The sequence below is a fragment of the Saccostrea cucullata genome, unplaced genomic scaffold (assembly GCF_032062105.1).
Source record: "Saccostrea cucullata isolate Sc308-1 unplaced genomic scaffold, CSIRO_AGI_Scuc_v1 ctg380, whole genome shotgun sequence".
Lineage (NCBI taxonomy): Eukaryota > Metazoa > Mollusca > Bivalvia > Ostreida > Ostreidae > Saccostrea > Saccostrea cuccullata.
In genome coordinates, this window is record NW_026934466.1 from 432,034 (window position 1) to 453,285 (window position 21,252).

The 21,252-nt window shown below is 32.2% G+C and overlaps 1 protein-coding gene across 1 annotated transcript; it reads right to left on the minus strand.

Annotated features, from left to right (window-relative positions):
* Positions 1-6,550: 6,550 nt before the first annotated feature.
* On the minus strand, positions 6,551-16,874 carry LOC134240800 (calcitonin gene-related peptide type 1 receptor-like). The gene is made up of 11 exons (XM_062722880.1): positions 16,669-16,874; positions 15,630-15,662; positions 15,279-15,370; positions 14,699-14,825; positions 13,928-14,081; positions 13,397-13,466; positions 9,098-9,161; positions 8,864-8,949; positions 8,157-8,277; positions 7,086-7,127; positions 6,551-6,855 (listed from the first exon to the last, which is right to left on the minus strand). The coding sequence occupies exons 1-11, from the start codon at positions 16,675-16,677 to the stop codon at positions 6,661-6,663; spliced, it is 993 nt and encodes a 330-aa protein (XP_062578864.1). The 5' UTR covers positions 16,678-16,874; the 3' UTR covers positions 6,551-6,660.
* Between the last annotated feature and the right edge of the window lie 4,378 nt (positions 16,875-21,252).

Sequence of the window (21,252 nt, forward strand, 5' to 3'; positions counted from 1 at the left end):
ACACCCGTGCTCATCAGAACTATGCATGTAGTTTGTCTGGTAAATATACAGGGGCAGACGAGAAGATTTTACTCCTACATGCAAATATTAGTAAATGGAAATAACGTTTAAATATATTGAGAATTTAACACCTATACATCTATTATGCATTCAATTTCATTAAACATGACGCTATTTGGGACGCTATTAGGGACGAAATACCTTGAAACTAATCTTGAATGGTTATCCCTCTTTTTTTTTTAAAATAATCCAGTTAATGATTGTCTCTGCTAACATTCATTAGTTGGCACTTAAACAAACAAAAACAACAACAACAACAAAAATAAAACCAAAAATGAACAAAACAAAACAAAAATTGCAAGGCATCTGTAATTCGAAAACTGTTACTTATTCACTTAGCATAAAGAGAATAGAGTTAAACATCCGTAAATAAAATTAGTGATCCCGCATCTGAAATTTCAAGGGTTGTCATTTTGCCTTCAGTTTGGGTCACATTCTTTAATTGAAATTCTATTTTTTTTCAAAAACAGAACCAATATACTTTAAAGAGTTAACACATGTATATCCTTTTAATTAGTTTTTCTCTGGTATTATGTGTACTGTAAGTTAAACTTATTAATACAATTACTCTTTACCATTTTCAAAAAATCAGAATGTTCCTTCAATGTAAGTAAAGATTCTATTTTTGTTTTCCTTTAAATTTAGTTAGTAAAATTTTAATACAGTATAATATGAGTTAAACTTATTGATATATTGAGGCAGAATTGTTTTTCTCCCTAGTTTGTAATAAAAAATCTGGGATAAAGTGTTACTAAGTATTTCACAAGTATTTTGAATAAAATCTGTTTATTAAGGTCTGTCATGATTAAAATTATTTTTCAAATTCCAATTTTATGATTTTTCTAAACAATGAAACAATGATGAACCCATATCATTCGTTCACCATCCTCTTGGGCGTAAATGTCTTTGAAAGCAGGTTTATAAAATAAACACATCCTAAAACGTGTTAATTACAACATTCTTTAAAAAGCATCAGCGATATCATCAATGCCAGCACTGTGATCCAAACATGGCAATTGTTTTACCCGGTAGATTTTCCCTCCTTTTTTGCAACTCAGAAGAACAAACCGAAACTTCAACCCAGGCATTTCAAAGGGGAGCTATGGGTCTTCAAAAATGCCACTTTCAGGGATCTCTTAATTTGTCAAAGATGTCGCCGGCGATTTTATTCACAGTAGCAGGTATGCAGAGAGGCATCTTTTCCAGGTCCCAGAGAAGTTATTGAAGAAGTTTTTATCATTTGCATGTCTAAGAGGATGACACATAACCAAAAAAAAAAAACGACGATAACTAAGGACTACAGATGAACGCATTTGGACTTCCTTTATATTCAAAAGAATTTTAGTGAGGCCAGAGCGAAAATCATTTAGTTACAGACTTTCATTGTTAGAAGAACCTATAATTTCTATTTAGAAAAATTATAACGATTCAATAACAGTTTCAAAAAAGCTGTGTCTTTGACGCCATGAAAGTATTTTTGTCGCTCTAAAGCTTCAATATTCAAATTGGATTTAATAACATTCAGAAAATCTTTTCGGTAAGGTTTTCTGTAGATACACTGTACATACTTTAAGTAATCTCTTTACTTATTGTATATTTATGTAAAAGTTCCTCGATTTCTAATTGATAGATTGATTGATTGTATATTGTTTAACGTCCCTCTCTAGAATTTTTCACTTATATGGAGACGCCAGAAACTGCCAGTGAAGAGCTGCAAATTTTGTCCTATACTCGGCACTCAGGGTCATTGAGCAGGGAGGGTTCTTTTTCGTGCCAGCACCTACTGCGACACGGGACCTCGGTTTATACTGTTCCATCCGAAGGACCGGTCTCCACGTCCCACAGTGGGATTCGAACCCGCGACGTAAGGATTGACTCCTTACTTCGCGACTCTAGAGCGGACGCTCTAACCAATGCACCACGCGGGCGACTATTATTGAGATCGCCTGTTGAAACTCTTTTGTAAACATTTCGTTTCAGGTCTTAATAAGTTTTATTATCAATTTGTTTTAGAGCATATGAAGTTTTTATCTCTTCTAATAAAATTTATGTTGCTCATAAATAAAGTTTCATTCAAGCATAACTAGTTTCTTATGGAATTTTAAAAAAAAGGGATTAAATAGGCTTTGCCTGCTGCCCAATCCCATTCACTTTTATTTGTGAATAAAATTTTGAATAAATACAAAAAAATATGGCTTCGATTAATTTAATGAGATTGAAATAAAGGAAAACGAAAAAGGAATTATATTCTAACAGTTATACCAACCCGACACAAGAGGAATCGGAGAAAGCAGTCTTTCCCTGACACTGATCGACGGATGATTCTCAAAATGTAGACAAGGTAAGTGTTCACATGTAGACACGTGCATGCACAAGTGTGCGCATGCAATAAAGAGATAGAGAAATTTACTTGACACAGGTATGATTTATATTCTTTTTCAATGAAATGCTTTGAAACTAAAAATATAAAGATACGTAAACTTATCGTGTGTATATAAATAATACAAAATTATATGGTCAATATTCTCATGAATATGCATGAAAGAACCAGTTATTTTTGAACTGTAAAGACTGATACAATGAAGCGCATTGAAGTGGTAAAATTATATGGCTATCAACGTTATTGTCATACAATGACACGCCCATAGAAAGTAAAAATCAAATGGTTCATTGGAATACCTGTAGAACAGGTATTCTAAAAATATAATATCCAATCAAATTCAAAGACACAATAAACATGATAAATTCATAATTATGTACAAATTTGTTGCAATACGTATTTTATAGAAGCTAGAACTCTCCAAATCTCTCCTTTAACTTTAAAAATCTCAATTTCAGTGAAAGTCATGTTGCTTTTCGCAAAGAGAGGGGTGTGCTAAAACATTACGACGAATATTTCTTGTTCCTTTCTATTTTAAGAAATAGGCGTGTCATTCTGTAATAATTGACGTTCAAAACATGACTCAGAACGTTTCATCCAATAGGAAAATTTTACCACTTCAGTGCGCTTCATTGTATCACGCAAAGAGCTGAAAACATTCAATGCTGCTTTTTGTCCATTATTAAGGACATACGCAAGGTACCTTACCTACCGATATTTTTTCAAGATATTCTTAATTTAAGATTATAGTGCCATCAGATGTTCATAGATAAAAAATCAGCATACATTACCAGGGGTTTTTGGAAGATATTAAATTATGAAAAATTTTGCATTATTCAAAGAAAAATATAATAAAATTACGTAACATAAATTCCAGATTTTTTCAATCAAAATTTGTTTTAGAAGAGGTGTACAAATCCATATATAGACATGAAAAGTATTGCACATGGGTCCTTTCTTTAGTGGAACTCTTCAACTCCAGGGAAGAACATAATAAAGTTCAAACTACGTTGCGTATGACCTTAAATAATTAAAAAAAAACCTTGTAGACTGCCGATATTAAATGTTAAATATTAAAAAATTTATCCAGGCATATAAAGAATGTGAGTAATTATGTGTAAACTTTTTGGCTGACATATTGTTTTACTTAGAAATTGGATGTTAAAATGAAAAATATATGTATTTAAAAATATAAATTTGTGGCTGGAAATATTGCAAATTTTGTTTTAATTCTTATTGGTTTTCGTGAATATGAATTAAAAAAAATCAAGATATCAGCATTTGATTCAATGATAAATTGCAAGGTCATTATTTCCACCATAGAACTTACGAAAAAATGACTATGCGAGAAAGCCGATATTCTTGTTTCAGCAATTCGTCAGTCAATAATTTAGTATCTCGTTTTAGAAATTGTTCATACACAGAGCTTGTGCTTGCGTATCGAATTAACTGAGACATATAAACAACGTATGTAGATGATGAAGGAATATCCCTGCATAAGCAAGCAAGTCTATGATTGAAAAGTAAAGGTCATCGCGTTTATCATAAAACTTGATAGTTAGATAACTAAGTCTATTAACGTCTTTTTAAAGTAAAATATCTAAATACATATGCATGAAACAGATGTGTCATACTCTGTGGTATCTTTTATTTCAAACTCACTGGGATATATCGTATCGACATAAGAATGGAAATAACAATAATTAGAATTTTGTGTTGTCTTTTCTTCGATAATAATCAATCAATCAAACAGGCAGATAGAATACACATAGAACCATTTCACACAGAGTTTGGACTTTCAGTAAGGCTTGGCATTCTCGGCGCTACATGTTTACCGCCTGCCAAATGGCGAACAGGTTCTCATTGGTTAAGAAATTAATAACATCAGGAACTTTAAATTGTTGACAATGATGCGACTACATAAGCTCCACCTCTGTGCAGGATGAAACAATGTAATTGGTTATTCGATACACTTATTGGCATTTGCCTGAATTTCTATCCCATGTATATTTCAACAGTGAAGGAAATCTGTGTAAATTTCAGATCTGAAGCTAATTATGTAACGTAGAGAATGCCACGCCTTACTGAAAGTCCAAACTCTGTGTGAAATGGTTCTAATCTCAGGTCCTTCCACAAACAATCATCACAGTGCAAGAAATATACTCTTTGACGTATGCTGTATATAAAGAATACGAAAATGCAAAGAAAAATAATTCCAATTGTGTTTTTTTTTAATTTTTAATGCAAGTATTAAAAAATCGTTATTTCAATATTTACTTAAAAAACAATAAATATTTACAAACTTAGACTATCTGTATATAAAATCTCAATAATGAAAATAGTTTGTTTTAAAGGAAGTCCTTAAATGATGACACCATCTGATAGGGATTTATTTATTTTAGAATAATTGTGACAGAGGGAATATACATTATTTAATTGTATACAGCTCAACACACTTTTTAAACTCACATGGTTTTTTGCACAAATTAAGGTCACATTTTCTTGCAATAAAACTTAAAATTATCGAGGTTAACTACGAGACATAACCCTTACATTATTAAATATTTCATGAGAAATTTTACCAAGTACTTTGCACATTTTCAATATTTGTGTTGGTTTTGTCGAGATGCAGCGCTGAAAAATGACAAATCTGCATAAAGAAAACATGTTAAAGGATTGGATAATAAAGTATTGTTTATTTTTCAACATAGTACATTGTTACTATTGAAAAGAAATTTCTTTAATATTTATGGTCTGAAACTTATAATTTTTCGTTGGAAGGTATCTTTCATGATGTTAGATTTCAGAAAGTTAATCAGAAAAAATACCATCTTTTTATCATGGAAAGCAGTCGAACAGATGAAAAGGTCCTCTATCATCTTGCGCCTTAGTGTCAATTTAATGTACAGAAAATACAGAAGTTACATGAACTGCACTGTTTCTGTATCTCGGCAAGGCAAAAGTATGCTTTAAAATGAACGGATACAAAGACGATTGCATTTGACGAGAAACCATGAAAAAATCATTTGGGACTTGTCATAATCTAATTAAGAGCATATAAAAATCCTACCAATTATGTTTAAAGTAATGGAAAAAGAGCAAAATGAAGTTATAAATCACTTTTGAAATATATATTGTTGTCACGTTAAAGAAATTTGCATTATAACAATGTGACCTTAATTTGTGCGAAAAACCATGCGAGTTTGAAAAGTGCGTTGAGCTGTATATACATTTAATTCTGAAATGATTTAGATTACAGAATTTCGAGAAAAAATTTCGAAAAAAGAAATTTTTACTCCGTTCATGTTAGCTGAATTCTTCACACAAGGAACCTGAACGAAGAACATATATTAAAAACTTATTTCCAAACAGTTGAACAAGTTAGTCTGCTCTTTGTCCACCATTTTTAAATAATCAAGGATAGCACATATACAAGTTTGGCTTTCCAGAAAGCCTGAAATGTCATCTCTTTGGTATCAATAATGTCAAAGAAATAAAACAGAAAGGGAGATATTTTTATGCAATGAATATATGGATTATTACACCTGAAGTTCCCAAATGACTTATTCAGCAAACTCCACAGTAAAGTACGCGGTTTCTTTTGGCCGCAGTATATATTTGGAAAGCATGGACGTCTGCGAGAGCACCCAAGGCGATTTTTGGTGAAATTTCATTCTAGCGGTCTTTGTGGTTCTGCCTGTTTGCAATTTACTTAAATTAAAATACTTTCCTTGAACCATATTTTCTTAACACAATACGGAATTATCAACAATAATTATCATTCATTTAAAAGCAGCTAATCATTAAAGTTTGACAGGAATTAATTTAATAAATCCAATTACAGACTGAAAAATTAAAATAAAATTGTAAGCTTGTTCTTTTGTGCGAGAACCAGTTTTCCCTTCCCGTCAACAAATCTATATATAGAAATCACGTCATTGTCAATTCTCCTTGTGTGGCTTACCCATTTAATAAGGCATAGTACTGAGGATCAATATATATACGACACACCGAAACTATAGATCGTACTTTTCTAAATGGCTTTCAAATAGGCCTAAACCGAAAGTAGATCACACACTCCTAAGCTAGAAAACCAAGTTTACAGGCTACTTGGAACTCTGTAAAACATCGAGGACTCCCGAAAGATTAATGGAGGCTTACACTAGGACTTCACTTCCGGCATACAATCTTAATGTGTCATCTCCCGAGGGAGATGACAATCAGTGTTCGATTCCATATGTCTTTATTGGTAGGAATGCAGCTCGTGAACCCTTGTTATCATTTAATTCATATTCCTCCTTCTTGGATGAATTGCTTTTTCTTGAGCTCGATCTAAGAGAACTTCTTTGTGGAAGACGTTGTGAACCAGTATGCCATTGTTTTGTTCTTATTTTTCTTTTAATAAGATTTATAACCTGAAAAAGGCCAATCAAAGAAAACATTATATTTATATTAACTGCCAAATAACTGTTGTCGCATATATCAAATAGATTTTCATAGTAAATCATTCTCAAATCTGAGGGTACAAGTATTTAAAACTACATTTGCATGAGTTTTGATATACAATGTATACATAATCAAGATAATATATTTTGAGGAATACCCCTCTTCTCTTTTATTTAAATTTCAAAGAATAAAAATTTACCTTGCCATTGAGAAAGCAAAACAGCACGGCAATAACTGCACCCTACAAGAAAAGAGGGTAAACATGTCTAGACAATCCAGCACAGCTTTGAATAATGGCCTTACATTTTTTTTTTTACAATTTTCAGTCAACATTCAACTTTTAATATTTATCAGTCAACACTCAACTTTTAATATTCATCGGTCAACATTCAACTTTTAATATTCATCGGTAAACATTCAACTTTTATCAATAACCAATCAACATTAAACTTAATGGCAGGTTGTACTTGCAAACAGTGGCAATTCATTAATTTGAAAAATTTGCAAAAATGCTTTTAACCGAAATCAATTAGTATTGTCAACTAATTTGTCAGTAGTCCTCCTCGGTTCAAAATTGTGCCTACGTAAACCGTTCACATATCCAATTTTCTAACTTTTAAAATTCGCAGATATTGAACAAAAGTCTAACTCAAAGGTCTTTTGATACAATACTAATTGGGAGCACAGGACAAATACAAGTTTACCTCTAAAAAAAGACCAGATCATGGTTATTAAAGACTAAACATACCCTTTCGATAGGTCATACCTGTCGCGTGGTTTTTTTTTGATAACAAACACGTTTTATCGATCTATTATGCAATTTGCAAAGCAATGCATATTTCATGTGCTTTATTATTTAGGAAATTAATAAAGATGTATATATTTTAAATTGCAGTTGAATAATCTAATCCTTCTTAGGGGGTTCACATTTTATGCCCAAATGCACAGATTTTTCATGTTTGTTTTTTTTTTTGTTTTTTGTTTGTTTGTTTGTTTGTTTTTTTTTTTTTTTTAGATCTATCACTGTTCGCTATCTTCACTTTTTTCTTTATATATTAAATAAAGTTTTCATGACATTAACATACTTTTGCATTTTGCTTCCTGATCACTTTTTCCTAGAGGAATATGCTAGTTATTTCTACAATCCAGAACTATAAGTTGCTCTTTATTATAAAAATATGTTCATTTTTGTCTTTGGAACACGTTTTCCGAAAAATGCTTACAGTACAAAAAGGCTGTATATATCAAACGAATTACAGTGTATATATACCTGATAGGATGTCACTACTGCGACAGTGATCTTGTAAATAAATGAGTCGTTGTTCAGTGGCATTAGTATATACTGTAACCCCAGCAAAGGAACGAGTATAAAGATGGCGCGAACGGTTTTTCTACAACAAAAAAACTAAGAAAATGAGTTAAACGACTCACAATACTCAGTATGCAAAATTGGCTGATGTTTCTCTTAATCAATCTATAAAATAAAATGACAACATTTAACTTAATTATCTTAAGCCTACATTCTGGCGTAATGAATGGATTTTTTAAAATAGTTATATAATCTGTTTTCAAACGATAGATTAGAGAGAAGAGTTCAATTCAGTCGGTACATATCAATATATGAAACGCGCCAAGCAAAAAACAAAAAAAAAAAACAAAAAACAAACAAACAAAAAAAAACCCACCCCCTTATCTATATTATGAAGTAACGTAAAAAGACTCGTCGAAAGTCAACAAGGTAAAAACTACAACGAACGAGGGTTGTTGTCGTAAAAACAACCCCTCAACTGAGTTGAGTAATATCATTACATGAGTCTAACTGCTTTTGATATTTGATCGAGGTTTCACTTTTTTTCCTGTATAACGAATGCTTTATATCGTGATATGAAAAACTGCCCTATTTAATTGACTCTTTTCCAATACTTATGTAATAATAAAGAAAGAATTTCGTAATGTATTATACATAATTGAGCCTACCTGAACTGGTTGGAATCTCTCTGGTTGAAAGATCGTATCTTTGATAATATGATTCTCAAAATATTGATAAGGAAGATCAGGTTGAGCTACAATGAAAGTGATAATTAAACCAAGGTTATAAAAGTAATTTCCTGTAAAGGGTTTAAATAAAATGATATAATATTTTCTGTCCGCGGAAAATGATATCTCATAAAGGAATTAGTTCCAAAAATAATAATAAAACTAGTCTCTCACCAATAAAGATATAATGATAGGCACTAAAAGAATCCAAAACGACCATTGAATTTCCAACCAACACCTGTAAAATGAAAAAAAGCTACTTTAATATGTCAGACTTATGAGTTTGGTTGGCAGGGAAATACCGATAGTGGTAATCAAAGTGGAACAATTGTAGAAAGGTTGGTCTTATATGTGGTTATTGAAATACTTGTAACATCTACTAATTTGTCAGTGGCTTATCTCGGATTAAAAATTGAAAGTAGTCAGAGCATGGACTTGTTCATCGAATCAGTTTGGAGAAATAAACACTATATGTAAGTGTTGTTGAAAAATAAAGATTACTACATAAAAGAAGTTGAAATCAGAAAAGCTGAAGTAGTGTCTTTTTCTCGTCAGTTGAGTTATGAATTTTTCAGTTTTATTTTTAGTCTATAAAACATCCAGCTATGAAACAGATATGGCAGACTCTTTAGTGTCTTTAATTTTGAGTTTTTAAAGATATTTTAATTATATCTGATAACTATATATTATATGAAATAAAGAAACTATTGCTTTTTTAAAACCTCTTAGGTATATCTAATTTCGAGTTTATTCCCTGCAGAATCTTTTCTTTTCACATGTCCAAGCTATCTGATAAATCTCTGTTTAATAGATCTTCTTATAAAGAGGCATGATAAGTGTACATGGCCATTCCAGCAGATGTTTGGAAGAATTGGTGTCCAAGAAAAACAAGCTAATTCAGAGAATTTGTGTCCCCCGCTTAAGGAAAAAGTAAAACATCGCAGTCCTATATGGGGGGGGGGGGGAGTTGGATCCCCCTGACTGAATTTGTAGAATTATTAAATGTATAGATGCATGTATACTGAAGCAAATAAAATACACCAATATGGATATAAAGATTTAATTGCTTATTCTTTATTATGTGTATAGAAGATTCTTTTTATATGGAATATTTATCACACTGTAATGATGATTTTATGAGTTTGTACAAGCCAGACCTAGTAAATTTTTCATTTCGCGTGCTGAATGCTATTATTTAGTGAAAAAAAACTATTTCAAAAAAAAAAGAGTTGTCCGACCGGGACTTGAACTCGGGACCTCTCACATTGGAAGCGAGAAACATACCACTAGACCACGGAATCGCTTTACATGGAGTTAAGTATATCAGAAGTGAAGTCACGTACATGTATATATATAGTCATGTTCGGTATTTTACACAATCCATGGTGTTTGATTTATTTAGCCTTTATTAAACAGTTCTAATAGATGTAATAAGAACATAAAGTCCGCCGAGAACCTGTTTTATACGCAATAACCCTCCTCATGCCCCTGTGCTAAAACAGCGACATGTAATACTATAAATACTGATAAAACAAACGGGGCGGGGCACTTTGACAGGGGTGAGAGAGGTCCTAGGGAGTTTTGGTATAAAATAACATTGAATAAGCTCAAAATCTTCTTGAAATATCGCCCGGAAATGATAGACGAGTGTTACACACAGACAGAATGTGTAAATTTACGACCTTGAACTTTGACATTTTGACCTCAAAATCAAGTGGGTCTTTATTAGGCCACAGGGAGTTGTTATGTAAACTTTCATTGCAATAGCTCAAATGGTTCTAGAGATATCGTGTGGAAACGAAAAGTATTATAACAGACAGAATTTGCTTATTTATGACCTTGACCTTTGACCTTTTGACCTCAAAATCAATAGGGTTCTTCTTTAGTCAATAGGGAGTTGCTATGCTAAATTTCATTGCAAAAGCTCAAAGGGTTCTCGAGATATCGTGTGGAAACGAAAGCGTTACAGACAGACAGAAAGACGGACAGACGGACAGATGGACAAACCCAAATTAATATTCCCCCACTTTTCAAGCGGAGGGAAAAAAAGGTGATAATAATGAATAAGATCGATTAAAAAATCTAGAAACAATTAAATCTATGAACAGGGAAAAACACACGAATCCTGTAAATCCCATAGGATGGATCAGATGTCTAGGAAAAGTGAGCATCCCCTATTTACCAGCCACATCCGCCGTTAGCCATGTTATGGACATGTAAACACCTGTGCTAGATATTTAAAGAAAAGGCACAAGTCTATAAATAGACTTTTTTGTGACTGTGATTTGTTGTAAGAAGATGTACAGTGTATACATTCTTATAGGATTATATAAAGGGGGTGAAATTTTTAAGCTCCCAAGAGTAGGAATTGAAATTTGGAAGGGGTTGGCAGGATTAAAGAAACAAATCAAAATACGAGGGCCGTTCAAAAATTACGCGGACTGTGCTATTATTTACTCTTACAGACGTCATATAGTTATGAAAGAAGATGGGCGCATTTGGTGTGTGATCTGCAGGAATCGTTTGTACGAACATTTAAGGTTTAAATGTCCATGATTTGGTTGGCTGAACATAGCTAGTCAGATTCACAAACACGTCCATAGTTTTTTTTTTCATTTAGTTTGAAAGACTTTGTGAGATTGTAACATTTATGTCTGTTTTTCTGAGGGCGTACTATAACATATTAAGGTTTACAAAAAATAAACACTTAAAATATTTAATGCATAGATGCATGATACATGTACATGAACATTATAGAATAGAAGATTGGAATTGATTTCGCTCGAGAACCAAACTAAACCAAAGGTTATCTAATTCAAAATTTTAATACATCAGTACATAAAACGAAACTGACAATATAAATGGTTTTTTTCCATGAAAAAAATTAACGCCCCACGCAAGGCTCGAACCAAAAACTTTTTGTTCGAGTGCACTAACAAGGCAGCCCAAGTTACTGAGCTACACCGCTACGCAAATATAGGGGATTTTAAAAAGACAAAGAAACACCACATTCACACATTTGGATTTTTTGGGGAAAAGTTCATTTTTCGTGGTCTCTGGGTCTTCTCTCCATTTTTTAAAAACGTGCATTCGTTTCTTTGAATTATAGTACACACAAATAACGTTTAAAAATCATGGAGAGAAGACCCATAGATAGAAAAAGTTTTGAAAAACGTGTTTAAACATGTACCATTTTGTACAAAATGTCTGATCTGGCCAATTTTCAAGTTATTTTTTGGCAAATCAAAGCTCAATTTCGGAAAAATATTTTCCTTTCCTGTTGCACAGGAACACGATAAATAAAAAAATGTTAAAATTTCATGTGACATGTCGAAAAAAAATTCACCTTGCAAGTACGCCCAGATTCCTGCTGAATGCCAATCAAAAGCGCCCTCGTTCTTTCACAGAAATATGTATCTTAAACATTTCAATAAATTTTGGGCAGAATTTCTGTATTAAAAAAAAAAATTCTACAAAAATTATCGGTATGTTGATATTGCTGATGGAGAGGTACGGAGCACGACAAAAAATTTGAAGCAAAAGCATGCGGAATCCAACTCATTAATTTTCTATAATTCGCGATATTTTTCAACAATTTTCTCAAATGTATCTTTGAATTGTTCTATTATTATTATATATTTAGACTTTTAACGTGATATTTGCAGTACTAACAGAAATATAGTGATTTTTTTCTGATGCCATTCCCGTAAAAACGACTGTGAAAATGACGTCTCCAGAATTGACAGCGCACCACACTTCCGTTAAATTATGTGTAATGCTCGAGATATCGCCAGCATAGATCCAGAATATGCATAATAAAACATGTATTAAACTAGGGTATTCGAGGCATTCGTCCACAAATAGCAAATTGAAATTTTAGACCATCAGACCTCTGTAAAAATGCTATACGGGAGGACGGGAAGAAGATTATCGACGAAAACTTTATCCGGACTGTAAAAAACGTGATTAAGAGTCACCTTATAAATACCTGTAGTTTTTTATTTTAAAAGAAAAAAGAATATTCTTTACTTGTTTAATAGGTTTGAAGCTTGAGAAGAAATGGTGTTTGGATGTTGAGTAGATAAGGTAACTTAAACTGTACAGGTACTCTTTGGAAAATGTTGAGAAAATGAAAGCTCAGTCACATATTTTTTATAATGCCTGTGACGTCGAAGATTTTGCAGCTCCGTGACTTATTGATATGTCCTGAAAAATCACTCAAAATTGATACCAATATACAACATTTTTATATGAAATTTTGAAGACCATTATAAGTAAAGATTCTTTTATATTATGTGTGACATTTTGCCCGATTATGACGTCAAATATTTTTTCTGTGCAACAAGTCTGCGTACTTTTTGAACGGCCCTCGTAAGTATCTGAAATAAATGTACATGTAAAAATTCCTTATATAATAATAAATTACAAAGAGAATATGGCATAAAATTGATATAAAAGATATAAATGAAATACCCGTGATTTTCTTTCTCCCCGTCAATGATGCGCACCACGCAATACACAGCAGTAAAAAAGATTGGTGCAACTGAAAATAGAAAAAAAAATTCGTCATTAAAAATATACATGTCTTACACTTCATCAGTAGCAATTACTTTTATGAATTATTATAAATTCAGTGTTTTAAGTTCAATAAAAGGAAATCAATATGCGAGTATACTTAATCAGTGAGAGAAGTTAACATAGAAAGAGCTTGAAATTAAAATTCTTACGTTTATTTCTTTTTCATTAATCAGATTACATATAATCTTTAATAGCATTATTTGAAATTATAAAAGAAACTAACAATCGGTGAATAAATACTAAATACAGAGATATTTTTCGTCAGCTCTATATTTTTGCCTTTTCTCGTCGTATAATAAGTGGGGATATTAACAAAAGAAAGATCATATGTAAAATAAAACTGTATGAAAAAAAAGTAAAAATAGTTAAGAAAGGCGAAAATAACACGTGGTATAAACATGTAAACAGTTGATAGGAAGCGCTTACCCCATCCAACGACACAGCATGTAATAAGCAATTTCTTTTTTTCAGAGAATACGTGAACCAAACAAAAGTGTAGGAATATACCCTCTGACAGCATCCAGGCATAATTACAGAGCGTTGTGTATTGTGTGAAGGCGTGTAAAACATAACACCAAGTCTGAAACAAACGGTAGATTAAACATCAAGGAAAGAAAGTTTTTTTTAAAAGGTATGTTTTTTAAAATAATTTTGAACATGAGGAAAATCCTTCGTAGTTTCAATTTTTTTAGATTTAAAATTTTCTCTAGATATAAGCTTAAAAAAAATCATCACATGTGAAGAGAATAGGTAGAGAGAATTTTAAATAAGATAGTTCAGACTCGAAAGAGTTGTCTATTATGGTCCTCTTTATCAAATCTTTCAAGACTAGTCATAGAATTGCTTGGAATAATTTCCTTGGAAAGTTATCTCTCTTTCCAGAGTAATATTATACCTGAAATGGAAATTTGTCAGAAAAAAGGTGTTTTAGTTTATTTTACCTACAACTTTTTTTTCTCTGTAGGAAATTCGTTTTATTAGCGTTAAAACAAAATTCATATATCGGTATTAGTGAACAAATTAAAGATAAATCCGCGTTAAAACAAAATTCATATATTAGTGAACAAATTAAAGATAAATCCTCTTTAATTTCTTTTAATTGCAATCAGTTTCAATCGTTCATTATTTATAATTATATTGACTTGTTGTGAGAAAAGGAACATTTAACATGCTATATCTTTTTGGAATTTGAATTACCGGTCTCGATTCAATGGAAACGTTGCTTAATGACATCTCGGAATAAAATACAATCCACATAGAGCCACTGAGGATATAGGAGATGAACAAATTGGAATGTATTGTGACTCGACTGCAATGAAGCTGCCTAGAAAAAAGAGGAATGGGCTATTAATCTTTTAGTTCTTACGAAATCAATATAAATATGCACGTTTAATTAAGAACTTGACCAAAAGCAAATTTGTTTCAGATTAAAAATACATTTTTGCGTACTTTTAGAACTATACCCGGCACTCAGGGTCATTGAACAGCGAGGGTTCTTTATCGTGCCAACGCCTACCGTGGACACAGGACCTACGTTTTAAAGGTCATATCCGAAAGACCCGTGACTTTCACTTCTCATGCCGAGCATTTTGGCGAAGGAACAGTCACTATCTATGCATACCTCTTAGGTTTGACACGGCGCAGCGAACGAGAATCAAAGCCGGGCCTCCTTATCACTAGAATACCGTGACAGGTGTGAATATTCGAAATTATGTTGCAAACAAGAAAAAGTGGTCCCATCTGGTACTTTGATATAAGCGTGTTTTACTATACTTACTTGAACAAACCAAAAATGACCAAGGCGATGATCAGCAGGAAAATGGACACGGCATAACCACTCATGTAGACATACATAACAAGCTTGATTCTCTGTACCAGAAATGAAAAAAAGAATATATAATAGAATAGAAGAGAGGGAAAGAGAGACAGAGAGAGATAGATAGATTTTAATTTAAATTAAAACTTTAATTCAATTTTAATTTAACTGTCAATGTCTTTGCGTAAAACCTTCAGATTTGAAGAATTAAATTACGCTTAAAAGATTTTATTTATTTATTTAGTGTAGTTTAACCTATGATTAATATCATTTTTATTATACCATGATAAAAAGAGAACGCAGTGGACTTACTTCGACATTCATATCGTGGATGTCTTCTTTAATCTGTTAAAAGAAGCAATTAAAAGTGGTAACATTTTAAAAAACGAGTAAAATTATAAGAACTAAATAATAAATTATAAAAGGCCACTTCCCTTGAGTTCTTTTCAATTCACTTACATTGTTCATCTCTAGTACTTCTTGTTTGTATTCAGTATATATATAATTGATTTATCTTAGTATGATAAATCTTTAATTGGTGATAAGAAAATACATATTTTCTTTTTTTACACCTAGTGCTACCAGCCTCAATAGACGAATTTCGTCTATTCTCTGTTCTCATAAGGAAAACAGGCCTCTGTATGATCGTGTAGACATACGTAGTACATCTACTAATTATTTTTTAAAAATAAATAAATAATAAATAAATAAATAAACCACCGTGTTGCTACAATCATTTTTTGGTGGCCGATCATACATGGAGTTAAATGTCAACATAATATAAAGAGAAAATAAAGATGAGGTGAGGAAAATTGCAAATAGCACCAAAAAGGGAGTGATTTTGTTTGATAATTGCTGAATATAAACTATTACATTTAATAAAAATGAGATGGGGGATTAAATAATTATTTGGAAGGTGTGTAAGTGTTTCAAAATTTAGCTTTAAAATGATACAAGAAAGGGGGGGACAATTTAGTTTTGCTACATTGTTTTTATTTAGCTTGAAATATAGTATAAAATTGCTGCTTATACCGATTAAAAATAAAATTTTAGATAATGTTTTAGAATTAGCAATAGTACTTAAAATCCCCTTCACCCAATGATACTTTGTGGCAAGTTTGGTTGAATTTGGCCCAGCGGTTCTTGAAAAGAAGTCGAAAATGTGAAAAGTTTACAGACAGACAGACGGACAGACGGACAGACAGACAGACAGACGGACGCCGGACAAAATGTGATCAGAAAAGCTCACTTGAGCTTTCAGCTCAGGTGAGCTAAAAACGAATAAAATTATAAGAACTAAATAATAAATTATAAAATACAACTCCCCTTGAGTTCTCTTTAATTCACTTACATTGTGCATCTCTAGTACTTCTTGTGAAACACATGGCTGATAATTGGACTTGGCAAACTCGTGTTTCCCAGAGTTGCTGTTATTCCACCAAATTCCGTTTATTTCGCATTTTCTATAAGAGTAACATTGATAAAAATAAATGAAACATATTTGCAATTATTATTAATTATGGACCCCCTGATCACCTTAAACATTATAACAGACCCGCCTTTTACATCGCCGTTAATTAATGTGTTTGAGCCACTTTCCGTGTTGTAAATAAAAGAAATTTTGATTCCCTGTTATGACAAAATGGTAGAGCAAGATCTGTTTGTTTTTAAGCTTTTTTGCTTTTAGAGAAATTGCATTCTAAACTGATACCAGAGAGAGAGAGAGAGAGAGAGAGAGAGAGAGAGAGAGAGAGAGAGAGAGAGAGAGAGAGAGCAAAATAAGCTTTCATCCTGCAATCAAACGGTACACAATTACTTTTTTATTTTATTGTCCAAGTGATGAAAATTTTAAAGATATTTAAAAATATCATACATTATTATCATTTTACAAACAGCGTGACAGTTTGCTTGATGGGGCGTGCTAAAATTTTTGTGCTCGTTATCATTTTACTCATCGATTGGATCAATGAAATCAATACTGATTTGCATATGAAACTTGGAACACAACAATCCCCCGATAATACTGGCCAATCACATTGAATGATTGTTTCCCAGTACGGCATTTGTAGTCATGAGCAACACGTGGTCAGTCAAAGCCCGTTTTCTGTCGTCAAAAAAGCATGTATTATACATGTATTTGTTGTGAAATGACTGGATGGGTTTTTTAACACCTATAACATGTATAAGAAAATTTAAAGAATGGCATTAGTAAAACTACTCTGCTACTGTTGTACTATGTAGCTATCAATGTCATCATTATAGAAAGTAAAACTTGCTTTGTCCCTTCACGTTATTGTTGTCTAATCAATGTGATTGGTCAGTATTGTCAGTGGCGTTGCTGGGTTCGGTGTTTCATATGCAAAGTATTATTGATTCCATTGAAATCAAACATCCAATCGATGAGTAAAAATGATAATCAGCATACGAAATTTTAGCACGCCCAATCAAGCAAACTATCACGCTGTTAGTAAAACGATAATAATGAATACTAAAACAATAGTAAAACAGTAGTATTACATGTATTGTTAAGTTTCATGCTGAATTACGTTTTCATACTAAAGACAGGAAAATGTTAATTTTGAGCTGCTTTTAACTATAAATTTATACTATAACCTTTCAAGAACGACTTCTGTTATATCAGTACCTAATTATTGAATAACATTTGCAATTTATTGATATATATTATAGTATAATGGAGACTTTCGTTGGTCAGGAAGACATCCTTTGCGTGGAAAAAGTAGAAAGGTAAAAAAACTGAATATCATTTACCTCTTTTCTTCTATGCAATGTACAATAATCAATTTTAAAAAAAAAAAAGCATTGCAAAAAAAAAAAAAAAAAAAAAAAAACTAAACTCATTATAATAACAAATAAACATCCAAACCACCATTTAATATGAATGTGCAAACATTATACGTGTTTTGAAAATAAATTTACCTACTGTTGCATTAATTAGATTCCGTCCTTCAAAAATAGTTTTTCAACACTTATTTGTAACAGCCTATAGTACCAATTGTCTCACGGTTTATTTGAAAGAGATATTATGCCACAGCTTATAATGACGTTGTTAGCAATAGTAACCTATTTTGAGGTCTTTTTTGGATGACGCATTTCAAACCAACTGTTAGGCCTTTGGTCATGAAATATGTGGAGATTACGAACAATATTCAAATTCAAAAGTCCATTACACATTTCAAAATAGGAGTGGAGCAAACACGGACCTCCATATCATTAGAGGTGGAATCACGTGCCATGGAGCAGTAAGCAGACCCTGCCTACCAATCTGAGTATAATTAATTTGAGTACGGGGGTTTCCGTCTACGTGTTCAAAACATAGGGCTCTAGTGAGTGTTACCGATCAGCAGGGGCTGTTTATCTCTCCAGGCACCTGATCCCACCTCTGAATTTTCCATGGCTCTGGTTTATACATGTATCCTATTCACAGACTATTTTTTAATGATACCGACCGCTGTTTGTTATGTTCACTCTTTTAAATGCACCACATTGTCAGGTTTTTAATAATCGCAACTTTTCGGGCCTTTCCGACTAGCGGAAAAACGATCTTGAATGTATATGGTAGACGCCATGACAACACTCCTTTTCCACGATCTTTGAAATAAAAGTATGGAGACGTTTTATCTGTGGAATTCAATGTAATGATATTACCTAAAATTTACTACAGAAGGGACTTCTAACTCCGTGTATCCTATATTTGACTAAACAAGAAATGTATAAATTTTTAACATCCAGTGATGTTAATACATTCGAGGTTGTTTTTCCGACCTCTGACGGAAAGACCCGAGATGATGCGATTGTTTTTTTTAAAAGTTGTATCATTATGGGTATGAGCTTTGCGATGCGCAATTTATACTACACTGTCGAAATTCAAAGAGCTGAATTATAGTTATACGTACGTGTAAACTCTTAAAATCGAAAGTATTGGAGGCTAGGACATTTTGAATTGCATGTCGGCGATGGTAACTATCAAACGACAGGCTCCTGAATGATTACGAAGGGTGTACTTAGATTGCATTACAAATTGTATCACCATTATCTTTTGCATAAAAAAAAAATAAAATTTCAACTATCCGTAATTTGAAACTATGAATTATTACAAAGAGTTCGTGAACAACTTCAGTTATATCAGTACCCAAATATTAAACAATCTTTGCAATTCATTGATATGTATATATTGTATAATGGAAACTATCTTTGTTGGAAAAATAAGAATGAATTTTAAAATATACTGATTATCAAATTATAATCAGACAAATTCCCTTTTGTTTCTATGCAAGGTAATTTAATCAATTTGAAAAACCTTGTCCAAAATGATAAATAAACAAATATTATAATCATATACTCATGTACTTTTAATATGAATGTGCAAGCATTATGCGCGTTATGAAAATTAATTTACCCGGCGTTGCATTAATTAGATTCCGTCCTTCAAAATATAGTTTTTCAGCGCTTATTTGTCACAGCCTACACAATGTACATGATTAATTTTCTCACGGTTTATTTGAAAGAGCATTAATGCTGTAACACATAATGACGTTTTAAGCAGTTGTAATATATTTTTGGGTGTCTTTTTTTTTTTTTTGAATGACGTATTTCATACAAATTGTTAGGCCTCTGTTCATTTGCTGACTTTGACTACAGAATTTTTCTGTCTGTCATCAATACATAGGGATTACGGTGGGTGTTACCGGTCAGAAGAGGCTGCTTTCCTCTATCAGGCACCTGATCCCTCCTCTGCTTTCCAGGGGTCCGCGTTTCTGCCCTTTTCGCAAATGTGTATTAATTTTTAAATGAATGATTGATTGAAAAATGGTTTACGCTGAATAATGAGAGCGATCACTGTTCTATATATTTACATTTTTAATGCATTACGTTGTCAGGTTTTCGGTTGTTTATTAAGCTGTGCCATGCGCTTTATATACTAGACTGTCGGTTTATGCGATAGTTTATAAACATTGTTTTGCTTTCAGTTGTAGTCTTACCTGATGGATTGTCAAAGATTATAGAAGCTGGATGATTCTCTGGGCATGCGCCGAAGGCTGTTGTTCCTGCTAACGTATGGTTCCAACATTGTACGCCGTCATATGTTGCATTGCAATACAAGCGGCCTTCATGAAGATAAAAAATGATGTTTTAATCCTATAAAATTTGAAAAAGACTACAATCTGCTTACTTTTAAAAAAACTATTTAGATTGTTCAACAATTGTGGTGAAAGTAACAGCTAATGCAATACATATCGGCCAATATCCAAATGAAGTAATTATCTTTTCGTAATGTAGCTTTACTTCTTATTAAAAACACAAATACTTATAAACACTTATTTCTTTGTAACCATATAAATGTTTGCTTTCAGATTGAATTACCATTAATGTATTAAAAAGGAAACTCCTTATAGTTTAAACAATAACTTTCGCTCGAGGTCCGCAATTTTGAAACATTTAAATTTTTTAAAATATTTTTTAGCTTGCTTTTATCAGTAGAAGCGTAGATGATATTACACCTTTCAACATTAAAGGTCAATATTAAAAATTTTCAGAGATTTTAAGCAATAGACATCTCTATGCACACATCACACGCTGTTTGTCACCGAAAATATTATTGGTCGACTGATAAGAAAAATATCAATTTTGAAATTGCGGACAGCGAGCGAACACAAAAACAGGTAAGCTTTTGGGGGTTGCTATGATATTAAGTATTGTCTTTTCAGTACATATTTGGCCTCCCAATATAAAAGGTCAATATCAAAAGTTTTCAGAGAGCATAAGCAATTGACATCTCTATCCAAACATCACACGCTCAAGGGATACTTACTCCTCGTAGGTATCTGATTCTATCTTTGAAATCTCCAGATTTACGTAGCTTATGCTCTGCTTGAAGATTTGTATTGCTTTAAGAATTTTTAGAGATCGGTTACTT